The sequence below is a fragment of the Herpailurus yagouaroundi genome, unplaced genomic scaffold (genome assembly GCF_014898765.1).
Source record: "Herpailurus yagouaroundi ecotype Mexico unplaced genomic scaffold, PumYag 164, whole genome shotgun sequence".
NCBI lineage: Eukaryota > Metazoa > Chordata > Mammalia > Carnivora > Felidae > Herpailurus > Herpailurus yagouaroundi.
In genome coordinates this window covers 17,005,086-17,017,700 of record NW_024412405.1, presented here as the reverse complement: position 1 = coordinate 17,017,700, position 12,615 = coordinate 17,005,086, and the positions used below count along the sequence as shown (strand labels likewise).

General features: G+C 38.3%; 1 protein-coding gene across 2 annotated transcripts in view; it reads left to right on the top strand.

The window, feature by feature from the left end:
- GPC6 (glypican 6) overlaps positions 1 to 12,615 on the top strand; it is a 1,123,065-nt gene that overhangs the window by 763,988 nt on the left and 346,462 nt on the right. For both annotated transcript variants that reach the window (XM_040487422.1, XM_040487423.1), the window contains exon 4: positions 4,325 to 4,490. In XM_040487422.1, coding sequence (XP_040343356.1) covers positions 4,325 to 4,490 — 166 coding nt within the window. The remainder of the gene's footprint in view (positions 1 to 4,324; positions 4,491 to 12,615) is intronic.

Here is a 12,615-nt window from a genome sequence, read left to right as displayed (position 1 = left end):
CTTTATTTTGAAAGCAGGTTGAAAAACTCATGAACACTGAATAAGGGCTATAGACCAGTTTGTGGTAACATACCAATGAATTTCCTTGTTTAGATATCCTACCACAGTTATTTGAAATGTCATCATCAAGTGACATTGGTGACTGAGGGGTACCCAAGACTCCACTCTTTTTGCATCATCTTGTGAGTCTATATTGATTTAAATATAAAAATATTTTTAAAAATTTGCTATAGCCCAATTGTAAAACACCAGTAAATATTTAAAAATAGAAATATCCCTCACACAATTGGCATTTAAAACAACCTTCTTTTCAGAGACTTACGTCTAAAAGTCTTCAGTTTGGGGGCGCCTGGGTGGCTCAGTCGGTTAAGCAGCCAACTTCAGATCAGGTCACGATCTCGCGGTCCGTGAGTTTGAGCCCCGTGTCAGGCTCTGTGCTGATAGCTCAGAGCCTGGAGCCTGTTTCAGATTCTGTGTCTCCCTGTCTCTGACCCTCCCCAGTTCATGCTCTGTCTCTCCCTGTCTCAGAAATAAATAAACGTTAAAAAAAAATTTTTTTTAATAAAAAAAATAAAAGTCTTCAGTTTGAAGTGATGATTTTTTTTTATTTTAATTCAAGCATGCAGTTGTGTCAATTCAAAAAATATGGGTCTGTGAACACGAAAGCTTAAACTTTGATGCTCCACACTCCATTTTCTTCTTCTTCAAATGCCCTTTATTTGACCAGGAGGGATGTCATTTCCAAAAGTACTGAGAGACCCACATTTAACTTGAACAACATTGTTCTTGTAGGTTATTAAGGCTGTTCAATTTTCTCTGTTGGTTGCTACCCTGAGTTGGAGATGAGACTTCTAAAATGTCAGACTGAGAAAATTGTACTGGTTCCAACACAATTAAAAAAAAAAAAAAAAAAAGCTTAGGAATTAATGCTATCAATAGCCTTTGAAAACAAACTTAAAAAGTAACAATTGAATGCTAAGAAGGATAAAACTGTCTTTCTTTTTTTCTTTGAATCTCAGTGTGGCCAAGAAATTGAGGAACACAATAGAGAGTTCAATTCACAAGGCTCTTCCTGAGTGCCTAAATCATCATTACAATGCCTGTTAACGATGTTCTTGTTTTGCAGAGCAGTGCAGGTTATGAGGGTGACAGAGTCCCTACAGCCTAAAAGATCTCAAATTTGCATCCCAGGTATTGACACGTGCTCCATATTGGTACTGGAATACTGAGTGAGAAGAATCAAAGCATCCTATAAAACCAATAGCAAGAAAACCAAAAATCCAACACAGTCCAAGGACGAAATTGCATAGCCAGCTCAGGTGAAAACAGAGTTGGTCTCTGGAGAAAGGCATCAGGGTCACGACAGAAGTCACAAGGCTATGGAAAACAAAATTCTGTGGGCACAAGTTTGTAGGATTGCAACCATATCAAATAAGTAGAATGCATAAGAATTTGAAATTCCACATAAATTCTGAATGGAGGGGCGCCTGGGTGGCGCAGTCGGTTAAGCGTCCGACTTCAGCCAGGTCACGATCTCGCGGTCCGTGAGTTCGAGCCCCGCGTCAGGCTCTGGGCTGATGGCTCGGAGCCTGGAGCCTGTTTCCGATTCTGTGTCTCCCTCTCTCTCTGCCCCTCCCCCGTTCATGCTCTGTCTCTCTCTGTCCCAAAAACAAATAAACATTGAAAAAAAAAATTAAAAAAAAAAAATTCTGAATGGAAAATACAGAATTATTTTCTCTATTTTCTGCGACTGGCTTGGGATATATGTGGATAAAAGAAATTTTTAAGACAATATTGCTCCGTTGTGGATACAATTTGCCATATTCACAAAACAGCCTATCTGGAGAGGATGATACTGTGACACCAGTGTGCTCTCAAGTTAAAAGTCACCAGGCTCCCCAGGGCACCTGGGTGGCTGAGTCAGCTAAGTGTCCAACTTCAGCTCAGGTCATGATCTCACAGTTCATGGGTTCAAGCCCCAGGTCAGGGTCTATGCTGACAGCTCAGAGCCTGGAGCCTGCTTCGGATTCTGTGTGCTGCTCTCTCTGCCCCTCCCCGACTTGCACTCTGTCAGTAATAAATAAATGTTAAAAAAATTTTTTTTCAAATCACCAAACTCCTCAATTTTGGTATCTTTTTTTTGTTTTCTTTTGCTGTTGGAAAATAAATTTTAAAAGTCATGGATATTAAACCATTCTCTAAATATCTTTATAAAGTAAGGCCAGTTATATTTTACTTCACTTATTTGATTTGAAGTACTTAATACACTAACTTTCTATTGCTGATCTTGTTAATTCTGTTTTATTAAAGCCAACATTAAACTACCAGGAAAAGTAAAAACCAAAAGGATATTACTTTGAATGCATAAAAAGTAAGGTGATTAATGGATAGATAGAAGGATGGGTGGATATTCGAAAAAGTAAGTATAGGAAAATGTTAAATGGGGACCTAGGAGCGAGGGTATTATACATTATAACAGTCTTTCAACTTTTCTGTATGTTTGAAAACTTGTATAACATTTTGGAAATAAAATGCAAACATGTTCAAAAGAACAACCAGAATCTTCAGTGCCTAAGTAAATAAATAAATAAATAAATAAATAAATAAATAAATAAATAAGTAGCTTCATTTTCTGAAACAACGGATTAAGGATTTTGTCAGTATATGTCGTAAAAGTAAGAAAATGTTACCAACCAAACGAAGCCTTGCGTTAAAAAACGCAAATGCGTAGGAAGACAAATACCCTATGATGTCACTCATATGTGGAATCTAAGAAAACAAAACAAATGAATAAACAAACAAACAAAAAGCAGAATCAGACCTGTAATTAGAGAGAACAAATGGTTGCCAGAAGGAAGAGGGGGGAGAATGGGCAGTATCCCTGAAGGGGAGAGGGAGGCACAGGCTTCTAGTTAGGGAACCAGCAAGGCACAGGGATGAAGTACAGCTCAGGGAATATAGTCAGTGGTACTATAATACTGTTGTGTGGTGACAGATGGAAACTACACCAATGCTGAGCACAACGTAACATATAGAGAGGTTGAATCACAGTGTTGGACACCTGAAACTAATGTGACATTGTGTGTCAGATAATACTGCAGTAAAAAATAAAGAAATCAAAACAAAACAAAACAAAATTCAAATGCGGTTTCTAGGCAAACGATGACATGACGGAGATTAGGCAGAGTAGTGGAAAGTACCTATTTATGCAGAACTACCCTTTATTGGTACACCTTTACATTGATGTTACGCTTTGTCAATATCTAAATGTCCTTGACACGTAATGTCACCTGTGGGCCCAGCTCTGTGTCATCAGACTGTTAAGTCTCCACGAGATCCAAATGATACAAGTTAGACTTGTTCTCATGTCTGGAACACAAGAACAGCACCATATGGCTATTTGACAAAAACACCAAAATTAGGTGGAATCAGCCAAATAAATATGATAATAATTTTGTGTCTAGTCATAAAAAAAGAGTTTTCTGTATTTTTTTTTCCTGTTGTTGGTTCATACTGTTTTAAATAGTCTTTCCTCTTGAAGTCAAATTAGAATTTTCAATGAGTCCGAAAGAGATTTTAGTGATTTAGAACCGATGGACTCAGAAGAACCTCAGCTTTTCTTATTCAAGGCAAATGCCACTCCATCATTAGTTGAATTACTGCAAGGATTTCTCCTTACATTCAACACCGGGGTCCATTTTCCACAAAGTGCCCAGAACTGCAAAGCTTCAAATGCCTGAAGACATTGCCTTGGCAGTTCCATTGCTTCTAAGCAGGCCTGGATCTTAGAAATGCCAGACAGGTTGATATCGATCCGTTTTAAAAAGTTAGGTACAAAGGAAGTGTATCTGCCAACCTCCTTTAGAAACAGGGTCAAATAACCAGTTGGAAAATTTTCTAAAGGTGTCACATTAAACTTTAATCATACCTACATTTTTATGGAGCCTTTAACTTGGCAAATTGCTTTCACGTGCATTATCTCATTTCACGTTCTATTGCGATGAAATGGTGTCCAGGTTCTAGAGCTGAATTATGATGACATAGATACCAAAATGTTGATGGGGACGTTTGATGAAAATCGAATATTATGCTATCGACCAAGTATTTGACAGGAGTGGACTGGCTTCGAGCTCACGTATGACAAAGGGTTAAGATTCTAATAGTTGCTTTGCTCCACTTGCTGGAGGTTTTGAGAGCCATTTCTCCGTTTTGTTTTTGGTTTTGTTTTTGTTTTTTCAAGGAGAAAATGAGTTACCTCTTTTAACTTCCTCCCTCTCATCCTTCTTATTTCTGATTTTCTTTTTTCTTGTCAATAATTCTGCAGGTCAGCCCCACCCCGGGCTGCATCCGAGCTCTCATGAAGATGCTGTACTGCCCATACTGCCGGGGACTTGTCACCGTGAGGCCCTGCAACAACTATTGCCTGAACGTCATGAAGGGCTGCCTGGCCAATCAGGCTGATCTGGACACTGAATGGAATCTGTTTATAGGTAAGGAGCGTTTAGACGGATCCATGCCCTAGATTACAGAGACATAGATTACCAGCCAGAGGTTGTGGGGCCCCATGGGCAGGTCTGCCTGTTGTGATGACTTAAATGCAAAAGAGGATTAAGTGCAAAAACAAAAACAGAAAGCAGCTGCTAGCAAATTATAAAGGTGACATTTTTCTCCTTCTTTTTTAAATCCTGAAAAACAGGGTACCCTGGTACGTTTGTGAGGTACAGTCCTGGTAAAGATTGTACAAGCGAGCGTTGTTGAATTAGCTGATCTCTCTGACAAGGATAAAAAGTACTCTTGTCGAGTTTCTGGGAGTTCCTGTGGAAAGGGGGGAAAAATCTCCTTAAAAAGAAAATCCTCAGGACTAGTTCTTATTTCTAGTCCCTCAACATAGTCACAGATACTAGTAAAACACTCCTTCCTTGGACATCCATGATGAAAATAGCGCGGTATTTTTGCCGAAATATGCAAATCTTCTTCCTCGTGCTGTGGAGAAGGGGGCTTCAAGCCCTCAACGTGAGACAGCCTTCCTGTCTTTAGAAGGTACGATGCAAAGTGGGGGAGACGCAGGGACAGTCTGTGAGTCGTGGCTCTGGTCTTGGGTTGCAGGAATCGCTCAGGGTGAAGTGCACTGCCAAAAGATATTTCCCAAATTGCTATCCAAGGATAAAAGGACAAATTTTACAGGCAGTCTTCTCCCAGGAAAACACACAGGCCTTGAAAGAGTGAATGTGTTTTCTCCCCCTCTGACAAAAGCCCTTCAAATAAAAGTACTTTCGATTGCATTTACTGCAATTGCATGGTGACGGGCAGAGTGGTGCACATCACAGGGCAATTCCTTAGCTTCTGGGGGCCTGCATCATTTATGCATACCTCTAAACCAGAAGGCACGCATGAAGTCTTCTGACATCTAAGTTTGGGGTAGGGTAGGAAAAAGATCTAAGATGGGTTGGAATGTGGCGAAACCTAAGCTCATCGTGCAAAAGACGGGATTCGGTTGCAAGCATTGCCCTTTGGCAGTGAAACCCACCGGCTAACATGCTGTTATGCTTAGGAAGGCCAGGGAAAATGGTTTGGAAGTTTTAAGCAAAAAAGAGTAAATTTTAGAGTGGGTAGATTCCAATGGAACTCATCCAACAAAATCCCAGAAATCATTTCAGGGAGAATAAATTGAAATACTGTTCTCTCTTCCTTTAGTGGGAGTACGGAATCTGTCTGCATGATCTTGGGTTACTTTATTTGAAAAATGAGGAAGTGTTTGAAAAGTTTAATCATTAAAGTACCCTTCTAACTCAGAAATGATATGATTCTTTGCTAAGATTTTGGACGGGAGTATGAATTTTTTAGAAAGGTAATAAGAATAACTCGATCTTCTAAAATATGAATTTAGATTAATTTTGGCAGAGACACTCTCCAAATAATGCTAATTAAAAAGTACTCTCATCAAGAAATCTAAAAATATTGCCACATTTTAAAACCAGATTAAACCTCATTGCCATCACTTTGAGTCATATAGATTATTCATACTTTTTGGTTGAAACTACCCTAATTCATAGCACAGTTAAATAGTCTTTGCTCAGCCTGCACCTTATTGAGGAAGGTGGACATGTGGATTTTGTTACTTAGAGCAGGACGTGAATAAGAATGAGACTATAAGGCTTTTAATTTAGAAGAGCAACAGTGACTTCCTTATTGGCTTTTTCTCCTCAGTGCTGGTTGGCTATTTTAACATCATACCTTCAATCAGTTGGCTTTCCTGGATGCCAATTAGATGTGAAATTGAATGTCTGGAAAACCGTTTGATTTAAAAACCCAGATTTGAACCCACCATGTGTTGGATGTACTATAACTAAAAGAGAGCCTGGTGGTTAGTCCTACATTAATATATTTCATACCCTTTGTTTCTATATCTCATTTTTTATTAGTCTTGGATATCAGTGAGAAAATCCTTCTTTTTTCTTTCCTCTGGCTCTGCTATGGCACCGAGAATTGACCACCAACATAGATTTTGGAGCAAAATGTGTTCTTGCTAATACTTGTCCCGATGTGAAGTTCACAAACTTGTCACAGAAATCAGGCAAATGTGCCACCTGTGTTTTCCACATATGCATCCGAGATGACAGTGTCATAGGCTTCATGAATGCAGCAGGGAAGGCCAGTGAGCAAATCAATAATCCAACAGTAATTACATAGAAAGCCCTTTCTCTGGTTGGCATCTGTAGCCCATCACCCTTGGGCTTCTAACATCTTTCCATCAGTTCCTCCACTCCTGTTGCTGTCAGTCACATGACATCTCTATCTGCTGCATTCATGCCCCAGTCTGTACATTTTTATGTGTTTTTTTTTTTTTTTTTTTTTTATGTCCTCATCTAAAATGCTAACAGTGGATGCAATCAATGGTCAATAAAGACAAGAATTGAACCGGTGATACATTCTCATGATCTTTGCTATGTCACAAATTAATTGAAAGTGAGTTATGGGGCGCCTGGGTGGCTCGGTCGGTTGAGCATCCAACTCTTGATTTCGGCCCAAGTCATGATCCCAGGGTCGTGGGTTCAAGCCCGTCATCAGGCTCTGCACTGAGTGTGGAGCTTGCTTAAGATTCTATCTCTCCCTCTCACCTGCTTGTGCTCTCTCTCTCTCTTTCTCTCAAAAAATAAGTGAATTGTATTTATTTTGAATTCAGTTGTTGTGTGGATTTGTCAGTAAAAAGGTATTTCACTGACAAAATAAAATGTTCTAAGTGTTCAGCTAAAAAACCCAATGGTATTCCATTCACTTCTGAAGTTCCATAGTTTTTTAATTTTCATTTTTTTGCAATCCTAGAAAAAAAAAATCAAGAGTCTACTCAGGATGCATTTCTATTGTTTTCCTGATGTAAGCAGGACCTGGGGAACCATAAGAGTGGTTTGCAGTCCGCTCTGCTCTCACTCCTAGGAACCATGCAGGAAGAAAGAGACATCATTTGAGGCATTGACAGGCACGGCTTAGGCACTTACCCCAGGTGTTGCTCTAAATTCATGCTCAGCTTGGGGCACCTGGGTGGCTCGGTCGGTTAAGTGTCTGACTTCAGCTCAGGTCATGATCTCATGGTCCGTGAGTTCGAGCCCCGTGTCGGGCTCTGTGCTGACAGCTCAGAGCCTGGAGCCTGTTTCAGATTCTGTGTCTCCCTCTCTCTCTGTCCCTCCCCTGTTCATGCTCTGTCTCTCTCTGTCTCAAAAATAAATAAACGTTAAAAAAAAATTTTAAATTCATGCTCAGCTTATTCCAGCCTAGCCTTTGAGTGTTGCCTGTGTGCAAAGGCCTTTTCTCGGAAAATGTTTATTATGTAAATTAAAATTTCCTAAAAGGAAACAGTTTGTGGGCAGAATTCATTTTCAGTAATACCCTGCGGTTATTTTGAGTCTTTGGCATTGATACCAACCCTCCATGGATAAGAGCTATTCTATTTGACAAGGGGCCGTGTTGCAGATTACACCTAGCTCATGAGCACAAAAGTTAAGGCTGAAATTATATTTTTGTAGCTGCAATAAATCTTGCATCTAATTTCAAATCTAGGATATGTGGGACAGCCTCCTCCAAACATCTGGTACCTTCGAAGACTTAATAGACTGTAAAAAATGGAGAAAGAAAACTAGGGTGTGGGGACAAAAGTGCTGATAAGATCAAAGGCAAAAATGCTGTTTGTTTTGTAATATTTTTTATCACTGAAATAGTAGAGGATATTTATTACTGCAAGCATAAGAGAAACTTATCACTATAGTTCCATAAAAGTGAGAACTGAAGATGTTTGTGTCCCAACAATGCACCCTAATAATTTAGACTATCCCAGTTAGTAAGACTCTAATGATCTTAACCTATTAATTCAATGCCTGATATATTGAATAAGTTAGACACATGCTTTTTTTTTATGCTAGGGGAACTTAATGTAGTTAACATTAATTATAATCAACTATGATAAAGTGTTAGGAAACTGGAAGCACAGGATGAGAAGTTTCTACTCAGCAGGGAACTTAATCTAGTCTAGGGTGTTGGGGAAGCTGTACCTTGGTAAATATAGAATAAAATAGTAAAGAAGACAGTATTGAATTAGTGTTGTCAGACATAATTGATGTTGAATAGCTGTAACATACAGAATTGGTGGAATACTGTATGGACCCCAAATATTTACAAGTAGCCTAGGACAGTTTCAATAGTCTGGTATGATCAGTCAGTGATTGATAAATACTTATTTGATTTATTTTCTAAACGATTTGTGATCAAGTCTCATCACTACCACTGTCACTGACTTGAACTGAGAAGATTCAGAGAATTTGTGTTAATTTTTGTAAAGAGAAGGTTGGGTCCCTAATATATAGATACTCTCCAATGTAAAAAGGAGAAGACGGAAGAGGAGAAAAGGAAGAAAGGAAGGAAGGAAGGAAGGAAGGAAGGAAGGAAGGAAGGAAGGAATAGAGAGGGAGAAAGGAAGGAAAGAAGGAAGGAAGGGAAGGAGGGAGGAAGGAAGAGACAGAGCAAGAGGAAGGAAGGATGGATGGACAGTAGGAAGAAAGGGAGGGAGGGAGGAAGGGAAAAGCCAGCAAAGCAGCTTGATTTTTAGTTTAGGTCTTGAGCACTTATAGTCCAGACAATCCAGTGATATCAAACTTTCTGGGCTTTCTTTTTCCTTTCCAACTAGCCAGTTATTAAGTGTAAGGCATCCTAAAGACAGCAAACTGGCATGAGAGCATCAAACATGGAGTGCAAGGTGGGCACTACACCTGTGCCTGGCCTAGAGACCCTGCAGTGGGTATTATCCATTCATCTTCTGAGATTCATTAATACAACAGATGTTTACTAAGTAGCTGGTATGGACGTTGTTCTGGTTTATGCATGAGGCTAGAGCAGATGAGACCCTGCCTGCTGAGAATATGGCTCACTGTATGTTCTCTGATGGAATAAATGGAAGCAACTAGACAGAGAAATGGAAGGGAATGCAGTAAGAGGCTGTTCTATTTTACTTTGTAAGTCTACTCTTTTAATGGAAGTATGACTAATTCAGTAATTTAAAAAACACATATCCCTGATGTTAATGGACTCGTGAGTGCAGGGATGGCAGAAACAAATCAGATAATGAACCTGGTTCCTTCATTGTGACAGCTGCTATCAAGTTGTAAATTAGAGCCAGCCGCAAGGAAGCTGTGTTAGGTCGGTCAAATGACTAGTGTCATGTAATAAATGGCTACTTTGGTGTACAAATTACTTTCTTAGGACCTGAAAGAGTTGTTTATCTGCAAGGTATTTTGTAGATTCACAACTTTGGGGGAAATGTTGCTAGAAAAACATTTATTGTTTCTAGTAAATAAACTTGGATTCTCTTTTTATAAAATACACAGCACTGTGTGATGTTGCATTTCAGCAGGATATAAAATAAACACAGGGCACCGTTTCAAGCATTTGTATAAGATGCTCCTCTTTCAAAGACTTTCTTCGACGTGAAATTCTATAATATAAATCTGACAAATTTTTAGTCACAAAGAATTCCATAGTAAATATGATAGGACTCTAGCTGATAGATCCTGAAATGCCATGTTTTAAAAACCCCTAGACCCTAAACATAGAAAATCATTTCCTTTCAACCAAAGAAAAAGAAAAAATTTAAGAATTGTATTTAGCAGCAAGCTTCAAGGTATCTTGGTCTCCACTTTGTATAAGATAAGAGCTTGGTTGCAAATACAGTCTAGAAACACAACTTTTAAATTGAGGAACAAAAGTCAAAGCAATTATTTTAGAATCTGATCTCACCATTACCTACAGAACTTGCTTTTGCTCATGTGCATTCCTAAAAGCAGCAAGAGGGATATTAAAAAAAAAAAAAAAAAAAAACCACTTGATTTTCTCAGTTGAAATCTAACCCCACCCAGCTCCTGCCTTCCTTTTATAGTCATTGATTCAATATTTCTCATTTCTCATGGACATTTATCATATGTTGTATTCTCTCTGTGATGCTGGCAGAATCCACAAGCAGTACTAACTCCTCAGTGAGAAAAAAAAAAAAAGAGAGAAGAAGAAAGCAAGAAAGAAAACACTTGGCTGGTACCCAGCAGCCTTTCACGAGCTGCATTTGTTATCAATTTCCTACGTTTAGAAAATGGTTTACTTCTGAACTCTGCATATGTGAAAGTGTTTTTATGTGGTGCAATAGGGTTAATGCCTTGATGGTGCTATCTTGTATGAGGCTATTAGACAAACACTGCGGCAGGCGTTTCTTAACCTCTGAACACTCACTAATGTTCATCTTGAGGCAACAACTCAAAGGATTCATGGGACTGCAATTTCTGTTCTGCATCAGGCAAATTTTCTCACGGATCAAAGCAGGCAAAGCACATCAGTCCTAAAATTATTTGGTGCAGTAGACAAGTAGTCATTCAAGGTGCATGTGTATTTCCTTTGCCTCCAGTGCCTCTACGTATATGTACAGTTTCCTCTTGTACGTATATCTATCCCACTTCCCACATACTCGACTTCTATACAATTCATAATTACTGATGACTGCAAATATGTTATTCTGAACTAGACTTTCATGTTGGAATCCATGGTGGTATATAATATGACACCAACCAATGGCCTATAACAAGGCATAACTATTTTTGCAAGTCTAATATTCTCTAGGATGTAAGATACTCCATTTATAATAGGAAGTTCACTGAAATATCTCTTATACCTTATTAAGCTCTCCAATTCCTATGAGAACCAGCAACAGAAGGATTTAGTTTACCAGGAGAAAGCAGACCATACCACAGATGATGAGAATTGCCTTTGTATTGGGGATTTTGCTTCTAATTTACACTTCAATTTCAGTGTTTTCTATGCGTAAGTGGTTTAATTTGATAATTATATCCAAAGGACTTTGTTTGTAATGATTGACATCTGATTTTAATAAATTTTGCTAGTTTTCACGGTTATGTCTCAGCTTTGAGCTAAAACACAGGATGTCTGGCTTTTGGCATCCCAAGAGAAAACATTTGATGATTCCTCAGAATGGAATTAAATAGATTCCAAAAGACCCAGGATCCCAGGTAAAATTCAACACTCTAAACATTAGCCTGATGACTTTCTTAGCAATTTCAATTCCAGGAAATAAGAGGAGCATGAGGTAGAAGAAATTGAACTAGAAGAAGAAACTAGAACTAGAAATTGAACTAGAAGAAATTGAAGAAGCTAGAACATAAGAAATATAAATGGAGCTAAATATGTGGGTTGTTAAAGCATTAAACTACGTGGCTATTCACAAATAACAAACTTATAACAAGCCCCAGGGCTACCGTAACCAAAAAGTCCTTCATGAGGTGACTGATTTAATAGAATAAAGGAGTGGTTTACCTTCTGAGACATTTAGATCACTGTTAAAATCCTGATTACTAGCTGAAGTGAAAATCTTTGTTTTAACCCAAATAATAAATGCTTGTGTGATATTGCAATGCTATGTTAAAATGTCTTAATAATAGTAGTGTTAATGAGGGTACTTAGATTTCTTTTCCCCTAAATGTCACATTTACACATATGTATATGTGAATAATTACATATCTACTTATCATCTATCTATATATCTATCTGTATCTTCCAATTGCATTAAAAGCTCCTTTAATTCACGATTATCTCAAGAGCAGAACTGCTGATCATGTCTTTATGTTTGAGTCATTTTTGAAACTAGCTTTAATTTTCCTCAGGCTTGTTTCTTTAACAATTATAGAGACTTTTAGAATCTTATTATCTTCATCATGTTGTCTTTGTGGTTTGTTTATTATGAACAACCCTCCAAGGAGCCAGGGGTGGAAGCCAGGTTAGAAGAGATGGCCCCATGAATTATTCTGATGGGTAAAGGCATGTTTTCATTGGTCACTCTAAAAGGGAAATGGATATAAATGTCCTTGGGAGTAATTTAAACTTTGAGAACCTTCATGATATATGAAAACTTTGAGCTTATAATTCATTTAAAAATATCATGCCTACAGATACTTGGTAAGGTGGCCAGGAGAGAATTTAAATTAAAATAGAGCATGAAATATTCCTTGTCCTTCAAATAACAGCTTATATATAAATCCCACATAAAAAAAGATATGTCCTCGATTTTTTTCT